This window comes from Malania oleifera, chromosome 6, assembly GCF_029873635.1.
Source record: "Malania oleifera isolate guangnan ecotype guangnan chromosome 6, ASM2987363v1, whole genome shotgun sequence".
Lineage (NCBI taxonomy): Eukaryota > Viridiplantae > Streptophyta > Magnoliopsida > Santalales > Ximeniaceae > Malania > Malania oleifera.
Window position 1 is genome coordinate 87,583,459 of NC_080422.1, and position 16,404 is coordinate 87,599,862.

The 16,404-nt window shown below is 35.5% G+C and overlaps 1 protein-coding gene across 2 annotated transcripts; it reads left to right on the forward strand.

The window, feature by feature from the left end:
• The first annotated feature begins 5,835 nt into the window (after positions 1-5,835).
• LOC131157103 (vacuolar protein sorting-associated protein 32 homolog 2) lies at positions 5,836-11,121 on the forward strand. 2 transcript variants are annotated; one of them, XM_058110991.1, is made up of 8 exons: positions 5,836-6,033; positions 6,174-6,267; positions 7,194-7,293; positions 8,944-9,029; positions 9,145-9,236; positions 9,770-9,884; positions 10,039-10,237; positions 10,694-11,121. In XM_058110991.1, the coding sequence occupies exons 2-7, from the start codon at positions 6,196-6,198 to the stop codon at positions 10,228-10,230; spliced, it is 657 nt and encodes a 218-aa protein (XP_057966974.1). In that variant the 5' UTR covers positions 5,836-6,033; positions 6,174-6,195; the 3' UTR covers positions 10,231-10,237; positions 10,694-11,121. The 2 variants fall into 2 exon arrangements, with proteins under 2 accessions (XP_057966974.1, XP_057966975.1); XM_058110992.1 differs by having other exon boundaries at positions 10,704-11,121.
• Positions 11,122-16,404: the final 5,283 nt, after the last annotated feature.

Below are 16,404 nucleotides of genomic sequence, written 5' to 3' on the forward strand. Positions count from 1 at the left end.
AACAAAAGCCTTGTACGGTTTAAAGCAAGCTCCTAGAGCTTGGTATAAAAGGTTAAGCGACTTTCTATTAGAGAATGGATTTATAAGAGGAAAGATAAATACAACCCTGTTCATAAAGTCTAAGAAAGATGACATTCTCCTAGTGCAAGTATATGTAGATGACATCATATTTGGTGCTATGAATAAAGAATTGTGTAATGAATTTGCTAATACCATGCAAAATGAATTTGAGATGAGCATGATGGGTGAACTAAATTTTTTCCTAGGACTTCAGATTAAACAAGCAAAACATGGAATATTCATAAATCAATTGAAGTATATTAGAGACCTACTCAAAAAGTTTCATATGGAAGATGGAAAAATACTAGGTACACCTATGAGCGCTTCATTGAAATTAGACAAAGATGAACAAGGCATATTAGTAGATGTCAAGTTATATCGTGGAATGATAGGTAGCTTATTATATCTGACTGCCAGTAGACCTGATATAATGTTTAGCGTATGTTTGTGCGCAAGATTTCAATCTGCACCAAAAGAGTCACATTTGTTAGCCGTTAAACGAATACTTAGATACCTAATAGGAACCATGGAAATTGGATTATGGTATCCTAAGTACACATCTTTTGAGATTATCAACTATTCAAATGTTGATTTTGCAGGTAGCAAAGTGGATAGGAAGAGCACGAGTGGTACTTGTCATTTCTTAGGACATTCCTTAGTCTATTGGTTTTCCAAGAAGCAAAATTCAGTAGTTCTTTCCACAGCTGAGGCTGAATACATAGTGGCAGGTAGTTGTTGTGCTCAAACGTTATACATGAAACAACAACTGAACGATTTTAGATTAAGTTATAAAACAATCCCTATAAGATGTGATAATACGAGTGCAATTAACATCTCAAAGAATCCCATACTACATTCACGAACTAAGCATATAGAGATACAACATCACTTTCTTCGTGATCATGTGTAAAAAGGGGATGTGACACATGATTTTGTATGCACGGATGAACAATGGGCAGATATATTCACGAAACCACTTGCGGAGGATAAGTTTATTCAAATTAGGCGTGAATTAGGTCTGATGCATAGTTGAGAGGTTGCTTAGAATTATATGCGATAACATAATTCAAGGGGAGCAACATCACTTAAGATGTAATCACTTGGTATCAAACATCTCTTGGTATCGCATTAATTAACATTTGGTGTCAAATCAATCAATAAACTTGTGTGCACATTCGACATAACATTAGTCCACATTTGGTATCACATTCATCAATATTCGGTATTCTTATAGAATCATTGTAACTTATGCATTAGCAAGGGGGATGCTTGATGTAAAAAGGGGAGAAGTAAATTTTTTCTAAGATTAATGGTTGAACAAGATTAAAATTTTAAAATTTCAAAGGGGAGAAAAACATCAAGGTATGTCCACTAATGTCTTATAATTATTATACACATTTTTGTTGATGTCAAAAGGGGGAGAAAAAAAAGAAGCAAAAACAAACTGTTCACTAGATAAATATCAGAAGCAAAGAGAAAAAGGAGCATAACATTGTTTGCTGTTATGCAAAGGGGGAGATATGCAAAGAGAGAAGGATAATAACAAAAACAAAAATTGTTGAAACCATATTTCATCATGAGCATATTTCATATTTCATTTGGATTTAGGCTAAACATTTTGTGTATAAACATGAGTATATTTTTATTTATTGAATATTCAATGCATTAATTGAGGGGGAGCCTTGTTAGGCGTAACCTATTATATATATTTTGCTCGTGTATTTGTCATCATCAAAAAGGGAGAGATTGTTGACTCTACGAGTCCAATCCAGTTTTGATAATGACAAATCACTTGGTATTTGATCTGTGCATTGAGTTTGTGAACAAGACCTATATTAAGCATGCACGGAAAGATAACGAGTCATGGAAGCCATAAAGTAAAGCTAACATATCTTGGAAAGATCCATGGAACTCAAAGAGTACGAGAATCAAGATGCAAGCGACAAAGTTCAAGAACATCTTGGGAATGAGTATTTAGAACTCATGTACTTACAATTACATATGATTTAATTTGAGGCTCAACATAACTTAGAATGACTTTAGGATTCATGCATTTCATGTATATCATTAGGGAACTTTCATGGACTTAGAAATACTTTTAAAATCATGAAAAATATATTTTATAAAAGACCCAAGAAAGAAAGCAAAGCAGATTTTTAAATTAGAAAAGAAAAATTGAGAAAAAGAGTACTTCAGTAGCTTGAACTCAACTTCAGTCTCCTAAAGAATTTTTTTAGGAGCCTAAAGATTAAGTTCGGTAGCCTGAAGATTTAATGGTGAAAAAAAAAAACCTGGCCGAGGCACTTCAGTAGCCTGAAGTCAACTTCAGGCGCCTGAACTGGCACTTTAGGAGCCTGAACTCAACTTTAGTAGCTTAAAGTCGTGGGAAAGTTTAAAATTTAGATTTTTATTAATAGAACTCGCGAGCTATTTCTTTGATCCAACGGTTGAGATTAATCCTAAGGGTAAGACACTATAAATATTGAATATCTAAACCCTAGAACGAGGCTAAGACACATAAGAAGAGAAGAACACATCTTATTGAAAGAGAATAGAGAAACTTAAGCTGATTGATATACGATTGCCTGCACTTCATTATACTCATCGTCTTTAAGCAAATCAACTCAGAAAATCAGAAGGGAACTTACATATACATTTTGTATTTCATCTTGGTATTGAGGTTTGATGATTCAAGTTATTTTTTTTAAGAGCTTCTTATCTCATCACTTGCTATTGAATATCTTTAGAGAAGTTGATCTTGAGTTTTCTTAACCATATAGAGATTTTGTTTGACAAGTTCATTACTTGAAAAAGTTTACTTTGTCATTGAGATATATATTTTTCAAAGAACCACTCATTTAGAAGTCTATTGTTAAAATGTGCTGAGTGATAGAGAGTGATTAAACTTTATATATTATCTAGATAATCTCACTACTTGATAAAGGTTTTTATCATTGGTTAAAAATATTGGTTTCTAGTGTGTGTTTGTTAAAGGATCTATATTTTAGATATATTAACGCTTGATTAAATATCCTTGGTTTTTTTATATATATACATTTTATTGAGGGATATTTTTCTGAACAATAATATATTCAGTTTGTGAGTGTTGAATATCATTATCTATATATATACATACTTGTATATAACAAAGATTGTGTTGAGATTGAATATTTTAAAGGAGCCTTTTTTATTGCAATTGATATTATCTTCAAAGCTTTTTGATAAGTTTACAAAAGATATATTTGTGCATTTTAGTAAAGTGAACTCAAATCCTAATATTCGCCAAAGTATTGATTTATAAAAATATTTTTGGGAGATTTGATAAAAAAAAATTTGTGTGTTGAAGCATATCATACATAAACGATTGTATCGTTTCCTACATTCTTAGCTTCAAATTATATCATATGTTAATGTATTAGGAATTTGAATTGTACTCACGAGCTTTTGTTTGGAAGCATTTTTGAGTATTTTTACAGATTCTATTGTATTCACGGTTCGGCTTGTGAATTGGGGGTTGAGGAGAGAGCTGTATCTTTTGGAAGCAGCGGAGTAGGAGGGAGCTGTGCCTCTTGTAAGCAGCGGATTGTAAGGGAAGCTCCGTCCCAATTTAAGGAGCAGAGATTTTAGTGAAATCCTTGAGTGGTTGCTCAAGGCGACGATGTAAGCCGAGTTGGCTGAACCTCATAAAAACTGCGTTTGTCTTCTCTCTTCCCTTTACTCTTTACTTTCAAAATTACATTTAAATTGGTCGTATTGCATGTGTAGGTTGAATAACATTGCACACAATTAATTGGGTAATAAGAACTCATTGGTAAATTAAATTTAATTTTGTAATAAATCCCTGAAGTTGATTAGTTAAATATACAAATAGGGATTAAGTGGTAAATAGATTCAATTTTTTAAAAAAATACCCAATTCACCCCCCTCTTGGGATTACACCTAATTCAACAATATGGTTATCTAATTTATTTAATACAATTGTAAAAACTAAAAAAATGTCAGATGAATGGAGGAAAAGTACTTTAATACCTAAATACAAAATTAAAGGACATATTCAAAATTGTTATAACTATCATGGTATTAAACTTATGAGTCATACGATGAAACTATGGGAAATAGTAGTTGAACAATGATTAAGGTTAGAAACGAAAATCTTAGAAAATCAATTTGGTTTTATACGTGGGAGATCTACCACATAAGTTATTTATCTTTTAAGAAGATTAATAGAAAAATTTAGGGAAAAGAAGAGGGACTTGCATATGATATTTATTGACCTTGAGAAAACATATGATAAGATATCTAGGGAAGTTATATGGTGGGTTTTAGAAAAAAAGGGTGTATGTTGTAGGTATACCGATGTCATTAAGGATATGTATGATGGAGTAATGACTAGTGTAAGGACTATAGATGGAGAAACTAGAGAATTTCCAATTACCATAAGTGTACATTAAGGATCGGCTTTGAGTCCTTATCTTTTTGTTTTAGTGATGGACCAATTGACTAAAAGTTTTCAAAAGGAGGTTCCATGGTGTATGTTGTTTGCAGATTATATTGTATTAATTGACGAAACTAGGGACGAAGTAGAGGCTGAGTTAGAATTATGGAGATAAGCTTTGGAATCTAGAGACTTTAGGATAAGTAGAAATAAAATAGAATATATGAAATGCAATTTTAGTAATGATAGGAGGAATATTGGAGATAAAGTTAAACTTGATGATGAAGAAATAAATAGTACTTGTAGATTTTGATACCTTGGATCTATTATGCAAGTTGAAGGAGAAATTGAAGATAATGTAATGCATAGAGTTAAAACAGGTTAGGTAAAATGGAGAAGTGCTTCAAGTGTGCTATGTGATCGTAGAATACCCTTAAAATTGAAAGGAAAGTTTTATAGGACGGCTATAAGACTAGTTATGCTATATGGATCGCAATGTTGGGTGACGAAGAAATATAATATCTAAAAAGTAAAAGTTACCAAGATGAGAATGCTTAGATGAATGAGTGATATAACATTGAAAGATAAATTAAGGAATGAACATATTCGTGGTAAGTTAGGTGTAACTCTTATAGAAGATAAGATAAGGGAGAGACGATTCAGATGGTATGACCACTTGCAACGTAAGCCTTATAGTACATCTGTGAGGAAGAGTGACTTAGTTACTGCGAGGGGCAGTAGAAGGGGTAGGAGTAGACATAAAATAACTTAGGAGGAGATAGTGAATAAGGATTTAATATCCTTGAATATATCAAAAGAAATAGTCCATAATCGCATAATTGGCGAAAAGTGATTCATATAACCGATTCCACTTAGTGAGATTAAGACTTGGTTTTGTTGTTGTAATTGAATGAAAAAGGAAAAAATTATTTTTTAATTAAAATTAATAGTTAATTAACGATCAATTAAAAGAAAATTAATTTTATTAATAAAATTAAATTTTTTTGATAGTTTTTAAAAACTTAATGAGTGTTTGTGAATTTCACTCTTTATCGTTATATGTTAAGATTCGAATGAAATGGAAGCAATTTCACAACTTTAATATATGAAATTATTTTGAACTTGAGTGGCTAAATATGTAATTAAACCCTAAGGTGCGAAATTATTTAAATGGGCAGACTTGGGCTTTGATTCAAAAATGGGTCGTCTTTATGGATCATGGAGGGCAGTTCGGATCCGAAGCAACCACAACCCATAAGCCCGCCCAATCACCAGACATTTAATGGCGGGACCCAAAACCCGTCAAGCCCATTAAGCTTCTGCCGCGTGTACGGCCCATCATGAACCGTGGAATAAAAGGCGAAGCAGCTTCCTGTCTCCCTCCTCTTCAAGACGCCTAAGAAAACTCTCTCTCTCTCTCTCTCTCTCTCTCTCTCTCTCTCTCATCCTCGTCATCTTCTTCGTCAACCGAAGCCCTAGCCAGTCGATCAGTTTGATCCATTGATATCTATTCTAAAGCCCTAACTTTAGTTTCACAGGTACGTCTTGATCTTTCGAACGCTCCGATTCTTATTTCGAATTGAGGTTTCTATTTGTATTGGCGTTGGAATCATAATTCGGACGCGAATTTAGGTCTTCTTAAGATCTTATAGCTTTAGATGCTTTTATTGTGATGCAGGGTTCTGAGTAGAGGATTTAAAATGTTTACTCGAATTTTCGGCAAACCTAAGCAGGAAGCTAATGCCCTTGGCACGTTAGACAAGTTAAACGAGGTATATGTTCACCGATTAATTGATTTAAGTAAATAATTTTTCTTTCCGTAATTTGTTTGTTGTCTTCCTTGATTATCTGTGTTTTCAGTTTTGTTAATTTTATTAAAAATCCGAGATTTACATTGAAATTCCGATTGTAATATGAACTTGACCTGTCTTCTGTGTTATTGTACGCCGTTCTGCGAGAATTTTAATTTTACGATTGTTTGAACAAATAAATCACATGATTGGAAACGAGGGCGAAAATTACTCTGTTCAAACAATATCAGTAAGTATGATTGACACTTAGACTTGAGTTCCACAATTTTATTACCAATTACTTTTTAAGTGCATCTGTTGAATGTTCTTGTGGGAGTGTTATTTTTATTTCCTTGCAATCTGCTTAAAAAATAGATGAAGATGAGTTTAGAAAAGAAAAAAAAAATTAGCTAATGACCTTCTATTGCATGGAAGGCAACACGAACACCCCCTGGAATTCCATGTTAGTATCGCCCTTCCAACGTATGAGTTGTTGCATATCATACACTGTTACAGTCAAATAACTTCTGTGGTGTATGATGAAGCATGATAGTATCAGCTAATAGCATAGTTATTATTCTGTAGAGTACTTTTACACTGAATTATTGATTCCTATTTTACATAGACGTGAAAGAAATGTGTAAATCTGCTAAAGTGTGCTTGTGAAGTATGCTAATTTGCATAAGCACTTCATTTTGAACAAGAGTAAAAAAAAAAAACTATGCGTATCGATGGGTCTTGAAGCATTTCTGCAATGTGTTGCGTGTAAAACCATACACTTGGATGCAGCTGCAACTCTTTTTAATAATGACTTAGATGCATAACATTGCAGCATTTGTCATTTTTATCTGTTTTTCTGCTACTTGTCAATTTTCTTAGCTAATGCCTCATTTTCTTTGCATTTGTAGACACTTGAGATGCTTGAGAAGAAGGAGAAAGTTCTTATAAAGAAGGCTGGTGCCGAGGTTGAAAAGGCCAAGGAATTCACTAGAGCAAAGAACAAGAGGGGTATGCTGGCAAATTATTGGCTTTATCATATTGAAAAGGACATTTTCAGGGTGCTCTGGGTTCATCCTTTGTATTATCTTGTGTAGGAATTTCATGCAATTATCCCAAAGGAAATTTTCAGAGTGATGCTTGTTATTTAAACTTTGAAAATTAGCTTTATAGTTTGTAGAAGTGTAGAATAATATTTCCATGTTGCAGCTTGCAGGAAACACTGGTAGAATCTATACCTGTTTTATTTTTATTTTTTTTATTTTTTATTTTCGCTATTTTGGTTCTGTTTCATGATATATTTTCCCACTGGTTCTGAGCCTACTGCTCTTAGTGAGTTAAGTAAAGATGCAGGAGCAAATATAGGTGTCTGTTTGGTATTGTTGTTGTTTTCTGTTTCTATTTCTCAATAGTGAAAAAACAGGTTATAAAAATACGTTTGTTTTTGTTGTTAGTTTTCTATATCTGTTGTTGGTTTTCAGGTGTTTGTCAAAAAACCGAAAACCATATTTTATGGGTTTCAGTTGTTTTGGCAACTTGTTGCCAAATATTTTAATATCTAGAAACAGTATTTTTGGATAAAATTATTCATTTTATGCACTTTTAAATTAAAATTAAAATTAAATGATCATACGAATTTAAAATAATTAAAAGAAATATATATATAAATTTCAAAAAATTATAATAATGCCGATTATAAAATACGTTACTATTTTTCAATTATCATGTTCAATAAAATTTTTACTGTAAAGTAAGAAAGTAGAACAACTAAGTAAAATAATTATAATAAATTTTATTTTTATTATAGAAATTTTTTTAATGTATATTATTTGTAATTTTATTATTTTAATCATATTTTTATAATATTGTTTGATTTAAAGATGAAAATGACCATTTTTTAATTAAGTGTTTTAATTTGTATTAGTTTTATTAATGTTAATCAAATAATTTGTTGGTTTCCAGTTTTTAGTTTTTGTTTTTGGTTTTTGTTTTTGATTTTCGCTTCTCTAATTTTTGACAGCGATACCAAATGGCTCCTAAGTTTCTCTAATCCACAACCTTATTTGAGAAACCTATTCGTCAAGGTCCTTTGAATGCTTCAAATTCCCCTTTGCTCTTAATCTTGATTTTAAATCACAATTTGTTCCTTATATCATTCTATTTGTTCATTGAATTTGTAAATGTTAAGAAAAGATCCTTTGCTTGCCATTAGGTGCCATTACTGGTGCAGCAAATCTTCGACACACATTTGTAATCCATTACTTCTAAAGTAAATTTTAGATTGAGAAATTCTTATCATCAAAGCCCCAAGTTTCAGATGCACCCTCCTCTTTTTTATCGCGCCTTTGCCCATCATGATTTCTTTATAGTAATCACTAATCACTGATGTGTGACGATGGAAGAGTTTATACACAATGATCTGGCTATACTCTTGGATTCTTTGACATTCAGTTTCAATGGAGTTCAATTCACATTAGTTTTACAGTTCCTGTGGTTTGTCAAATCTGTGGATGTTTGTATTGGGAAGTTCTCTCAAAACTTCTGGTCTAGAGAAAATACACTTATATTGTTTGATTTTGATGACAAACTCCTATTTTGTACTGCATTGTTAAGTTTCCGTGGCCTATTTCTTACATAACTTCCAAATGTTGCATGGTGCAGCGGCTATACAGTGTTTGAAGAGGAAGAGGCTCTATGAACAGCAAATTGAGCAGCTTGGGAATTTCCAATTGCGCATTCATGATCAGGTTCGATTGGAATATTATATTCACCAATTGTTTGAATCATGTTTCAAGGATACTTTGATGTTCAACGGTGTTTAATATGACTCTAATTGTTCTGTTGTATTTCACAATCTTTCAGATGATAATGTTAGAAGGTGCGAAAGCTACAACTGAGACTGTAGATGCATTGAGAACTGGAGCTTCTGCAATGAAGGCAATGCAAAAAGCAACGTGAGTAGCTTGCTTTATTTAGCATCCCTGAATTTTTAGAAATTTTTACCTATAGGTTTACTCTTTTGACCCGAATATTTTCAGTCATTGAATTTCATGAAATTTTTTTTGCATGTTTCTAGGTATTGCGTCACTCATGCTCTTCTAGACATCTCTGTTGGGGGGCTTTATTTTTTGGCATGTGTGATTTGATACTTGAAACCTGCATTTTTGGTTCGAAAGCCAACATTTCTATCTTTATTTGTATTTTCTTAAGAAGTTATATATGTACCAAGACTTCATAAAATATAAACAGCATCTATGCTCTGTAATCTGGATAAAGTATCATCCATTATTTTTTGGGTTGAAACTTCCAATTTCAGGAAAAAAAATTCTGTGGGAACACTTAGCGTACAAGCATTTGCATCCTTTATTTCTCTCACATAGTTCTCTGCTTCTTGAAATACATAGAAAAAATTATCTAAAGTGTCTATTGTATCATCTTGTTTATTTTGCGACGTGTTACATTTTGAAAATGGAATCTTATTATGCAGGAATATTGATGATGTGGACAAGACGATGGATGAGATCAATGAGCAGACAGAGAACATGAAACAGATTCAGGAAGCCTTGGCAACTCCAATTGGTGCGGCGGCTGACTTTGACGAGGTTAGCTTTCTTTCCAAGGATTATTAACTTCACATAACTTCTAGTTGCTGCATATGAGAGGTTTTCTTTTATTCTCCTCTGTATTCTTGCAGCCACACAAAATTGCTAGGATACACATTTGTTGAATTGGCTTTAAAATTTCATGTGATTGCAGGATGAGTTGGAAGCAGAGCTTGAAGAATTGGAAGGTGCTGAGCTGGAGGAACAACTTCTTCAGCCTGCAACAACAGCTCCTGCAGCTCCCGTGCATGTCCCTGCAGGCAGGCAGCAAGCACGCCCTGTGCCTCACAAGCGCACAGCTGAAGAAGATGAGCTCGCTGCATTACAGGCAGAGATGGCTCTCTGAGCAGCAGGTGATTTTATCTTTCTGATCTAATATGGTTTTTCTTTTAAGCCCAGAAATCATGTTTATTGGGAAGTAGTATCTGGGAGTGGCTGACTAGCTGTTTGCGTGCTATTGTGGTTTTTTGGAACTCGGAGAACGTAGAGGAAAGGAGGGGAAAGTACAATATGGAAGAATTCACCTGTTCTTTTTTTTTTTTGGGTAGAAGAAAATGAGCAAGAAAATAAAAACATTATAAATCATTAACAGTTTTATGTCATTAACTTTTAATCTCTTAAATTTTTTTTTATCATATTTGAAGAAATTTCATTCATAATGGTGTTGATATAGAGAGAATACAATAGAAAGCCAATTATTTTTCATCTCCCTTCCCTCTCCCTGATCCAAAAGGAAGCTTAATATCCTCAGTAGCATACTTTGGAATTGAGACTTTTTCTGTATTGAGTTATATTTTGTGTTGGTCTAGTCTACTGCAGGTATTATTGCGCGTGTCGAGTGTAAAGATGGGTCAATAGCTGCACTGAGGGGATAACTGCTGTTGTTTTCACACATTAAAAAGAATTTGTGTGCGCAATTCACTGGTAAAGGGACAAAGCGTCTGTGTGCAATTAAAGGGACAATGCGTCTGTGTGCAATTAAAGGGACAATGTATATAAGATGGCATAGACTACACAATGCCCTCTTCATGATTTGTATTTTATGCTATTCAGAGCTTCTGAATGAGATTTATTGCGTTTTCTTCTCTTTTATTTTTTATATTTTTTAAAATTTTCTGAGTAATTGGCAACAAGTTTCTCTCCAATGTTCTGTAAGGCATCAAATGGTACCATTTTTACGGTTTCTCGTGTTGAAATCATTTCTTATAATTATTTAGTGTTACATTTAATGGCAAAAGGGCTATGCTCTAGTACGACAGTGATTTGGGGTAGGGGATTTTTTTTTATTTATTTTTTATTTTTATATCATCATCAAATACTTATAATATGATTTACGGTATGGAATTGGGTGAGATAAGAATATAATGAAAATTTAAATAGAGAATATTGTAAAATCAAATGGTATATACTTTATCAGTCATCCTGCTTGCTTACGTGCTTTTCCTACGCATACCAAATGTGCAATTATTGTTTGATGCTTCGAGGTATGAGTAAGAGTGGACTCAAGCTGTGAGTGGTTGTATACATATATACTAATAACAGTGATGATGCCTTAAAAATTTTGTAATGTAATTTTAATAAAGGTATCATATATCCATCATTGTACGGGGGCATTGCAGTAGGCTTGGAACTCGCAGACTTCACGCATTGGCCATTGGCATGACCAAATTCATTTTATGAGCAGCAGGAAGATAGCAACCCCTAACACTGCCCAATCCTTTTCGGCATGAACAAACTAAACGCAGGCGTTTAGAAGATTCCTACCCTCAGGAGAAATAGAAGGCCTATACTAAACTGAACAGATCAAATTGAATAAATTAGTCGAACTGATTTAAGTGAATTTGGTTGGTTCTGTACTTTAGTCGGCTAAATTTGGGTTTGACTGAATAGAGTAGTTAGCCCTCTGCACTCCACCCCAAAAAGAAAAAAATAAAAAATAAAATAGATTCCAAATATTTTCTTCTAGTTCTATTTTGAAGTTGAAAATTACTTTCATGTTTTGGTTAAATTCATAAATAAATGAACAATAATAATAAAATCAAGCCTTAATTTTCACTGCAGCTAAAAAAGTGAAATAGTATAAAATTGAAAAAAAATAAATAAAAATTAATCAATGGAATTTTAATTTTATGATATATATATATATATATATATATATATATATATATATATATATATAATTTTTAATTATATTAGAGCATCTACTCAAACGGATCGGAGGGACATTTTCATCCTTTTCTGTCAGTTCCCCATGTCCATGGCAGGGTTGGTTTGTTTTAAAATTTTTTCCTTCCACAGGCTAACATGGGCTAGTGCTTGTTTGCTATTAATAGAAGTAACGGATGAGTAAAAATTCAATCACTGCTCATTCCATTTTATGATTGCTGTCAATTTGATCCTTATCACTTCTTATAAGAGCATAAATTTCGAACCTAAATTTTAATAAATTTTAATATAATTTTATATTATATTTTATCCAAATCTAACACAAAGTTAAATCTAACACCTCCCAAACATAGAATTAATCTCTTCTAGTTGAATTATTTTGAGTATTCAAAAAATATGTTAGAATAGTTTAATCATGCCATATCCTTAATAATATATAAATTTTTTATATGAGAAAAATGTAACATGATTCCATTTAATAACTTCTCACTTAAAAGCTACTCAGTATGGTTCGAAGAGAAAAAATATATTAGATAGAATAGTTTAATCATGTCATATATGTTGCGGAATAAAATTAGCTAGACTGCTCTTTCGACTTCCGTTGACCTGAAAAAGGGAAAAAGCTTGGAGGACCCGAGGTGTACCCCGAGGGATCGCTCCGATGCCTAAGGGAATTCTTTAGAGAGACTAAAGGCAACAGTAAGAATGGGTGTCAAATGACTCACCTTGGCCCCTTCCTTGGGTCCCTTCATATAGCGGCTAGAGTTGACCCTTGGGTTGAATTGTCTTTATGGCATGGGGGCGTGAATCGCTCCCAGATCATAAAGTGCATGCATGTATCACTCCGATCGTTTAAGGCGCCGACATGGATCTCTCCCCCTCTTTATTGGGTTAGAGTTGATTGCTCTCGCCAGAAGGTCTGACTTGGGGAGTGATGACTAGGCGTTAACTTCCTCATATTAATTGATATATTTTAGGCACATCAGTTGTCCCCCCCTTAGTTTCAAATTTCTAAAAGAAATTTTGAAAGTTGTCGTGTCTTCTTCTCGTATGTACTAGTTGTTCTCCCGCCCCCTTTTTTTTGAATACTTGTTGCTCGACTGGCGAACCCCGACCCGGTTCGGCTGGTCCGAGTGGATGGTGGGTCTTCGAACGGCTTGCCTTGTCGAGGGGGGCGTGGTGCAACTTTTCTAAGCCGATCCGAGCCGTCGATGGGGATCAGATGGCTTACTGAGCCGGTCTCGACAGGGTTTGGCTGATCCAAACCGTAGTGGCGCGCCGCCTATGCCGAACTGATTAATGCTGAGCTCTTCCTCAAAGTTCTTTGGCCAAGCCATTGCTTCGAGGCCTCTTTGCCTAGCTAGCTTTGCCGAGCTGCTCTTCAAAGCACTTTTGTCCGAGCTGTTGCTTCGAGGTTTTTTTTTTTTTTTAGCTGCTCTTCGGAACACTTTTTGTCGAGCTATTGCTTCAGGGCGTTTTAGCCGAGCTGCTCTCCGAAGCACTCGTTGCTGAGTTGGTGCTTCAAGGTATTTTAGCCGATCTGGTTTTGCCGAACTGCTCTCCGAAGCACTTTGGCTGAGCTGTTGTTTTGAGGCCTCTTTGCAGAGCTGGATTTGTCGAGCTGCTATTCGAAGCACTTTTGTCGAGCTGTTACTTCGAGGCTTTTTTGCTTAGCTAGTTTTGCCAAACTGCTCTCCGAAGCACTTTTGTTGAGCGATTGCTTCGAGGCATTTTTGTCGAATTGGTTTTATCGAGCTGCTCTCCGAAGCATTTTTGCCGAGCCGTTGCTTCGAGGCCTCTTTGTTAAGCTGGATTTGCCGAGCCGCTCTTCGAAGCACTTTTGTCCGAGCTGTTGCTTTGAGACTTTTTCACCGAGCAGGTTTTGTTGGACTGCTCTTCGAAGCACTTTTGTCAAGCTATTACTTCGGGGCGTTTTTGCCGAGCTGCTCTCCGAAGCACTTTTTTCGAATCGTTGATTTCGAGGCTTTTTTGCCGAGTAGGTTTTGTCGAGCTACTCTCCGAAGCACTTTTGCCGAGCTGTTGCTTTGAGGCACTTTTATCGAGCTAGTTTTACCGAACTACTCTCTGAAGCACTTTTGTCGAACCGTTGATTTGAGGTTTTTTTGTTGAGCAGGTTTTTCCGAGCTGCTCTCCGAAGCACTTTTGCCAAGTTGTTACTTCGAGGCATTTTTGCCAAGCTGGTTTTACCGAGCTGCTCTCTGAAGCACTTTTACTGAACTGTTGATTTGAGGCTTTTTTGACTAGTAGGATTTACCGAGCTGCTCTCCGAAGCACTCTTTGCCGAGCTGTTGCTTCGGGAGCCTTATCTGCCTAATGAACTATGCTTATTTGTTGGGTTGTTGCGTGGCCTCACGAGATGTGCACGTCAGTTGAGCCTTATCTGCCTAATGAGCTATGCTCATTTGTTGGGCGATTGCGTGGCCTCACGAGTCGTGCTCGTTAGTTGGGCATTATCTACCTAAAGAGCTATGCTCATTTGTTGGGCGGTTGCGTGGCCTCACGAGCTGTGCTCGTCAGTTGGACCTCATTTTCTTAATGAGCTATGCTCATTTATTGGGCTGTCAGTTTGATGACTTTCGAAGCGACGTTGTAGTCTTTTCGCGACGTCTGCCGCCCTGCAAAAGTATAATGAGTGCATGTCAAATCGGCCGTACCTCAGGAAGTCATAAATTCTTGGCATTAGCACCACGTCAGCGTATGTACAAGGATTTTTCATATCTTTTCCCTCGAGACGCACACCCTAATTCTGCATTCCCACCTCCTTGAGATGCCAACTTTCTTGGGGATCCATACAGGCTTTTCTTTATAAAGGTCATGGGCTCCTTCATTCGCTCCTTATCTCACCTAAAAGGTCCCTTCTTTCCGTTAGGTACGCTCTCCTTCTGCCCTTTCCTTAGTTGTTTTTCTCCGCTTTTGTGTGGCATTGTATGTTTGTCTTTGCTGTTCTTATTGGAAGTTTGCATTTTTAATTTGTTTTTGCATAGTGTCTATCGTATTTTTATGCAAAGTCTATCTGTTTGATCTTGTTTGGCACAGTGTCTTCTTTGTTTTTGTGGGAAGCTCGTCTGTTTGATCCGTTTGCATAAATTATTTATTTTATTTGCTCCGCATTTTGATTTTGGCATGGAGTCTTAGCGCACCCAACAAGGGCTCCGGTCATAATAAGGAGTGCTTGGTGTGATCTATCATCCTCAGATATACAAAATGTTTGGTACTTTTTTTGCTATTCCTGTGAACATTAGTATTAGGTTGCCCACTAGCTTGGAGTCGGCCCTTGATCCTGGCCCCAGTGAGCTCTGTTTGTATACAGACTTAGGTCTTAGACTTCCTTTTCTCCCTTTCATTTATGATTTATTACGTCTTTACTGCATAGCCCCCTCACAACTTGTTCTGAACTCGTACCTTTCTCTGGTATGCTTTGTTGTTCTCTTGCTTAGACAAGGTCATCAGCCCACGGTGCCTCTCTTTCGGAGTTACTTCCAAATGAGGACGCACTCTATGGAGAATGAACTGTACTACTTCAACTCTTTGCCTAGTTATAAACTCTTTACTCTGGGCAGTTCCTCCAACTCTTTTCCTGGCTCTCGCGTTTGGTTTGCTCCTCTTGATGGTGACGTTTTCTTCACTTTATTTACTTACTACATTGCACGGGGTTGTATGTAGGTACCTATTGCTTACCTATTTCTTCGTTTTCTTTTAGTTTGGATGCGTTTTATACATCCAACGCTCTCTCCCGGTGAGTAGGCCATCCTAAAAGAGCTATGAGCCCTTGGTCAGTAGGGGATAGTCCCTCACGAGGAGGTGCTTAAGGAGCGAGTCCTTGTGCAGTGGGGGATCAGCCCTGTTTCTCCAAGTCTTATCTTGCCTTTGATCTCATGATATATATATATATATATATATATATATATATATATATATATATATATATATATATATATATATATATCCAGATGTTCCTATTGTTCTTGGTATTCTTATCTCTTCTTCTACCTTTGTAGATATGAAGTTTAGTAAGTACAAATCTCTCATGGGAGAAGCTAAAAAACAAAGGGCGAGCAGGAGTAAGAAGAAGAGGAAGGAGCTTAAAGGAGAGTTGTCTCAGAGGGAAGCGGTCACTGTAGGCGAGAGTGAGCTCTTGCTGCGGAGAATGTTGTAGCAGCGCATCCTCCTATCTCGGTGGTGTTTAATGAGGCTATTTTTCACGAGCTGACCCGTTCCGCTCCTGCGCTGCGTAGGGCGATTCACGTGGAGGATTTTGTATAGGCTTAATGTTCTCTTACCGACGTCCTTTCAGCGAAAATCATACACACCACGTAACAAGTATCTCTAAAAT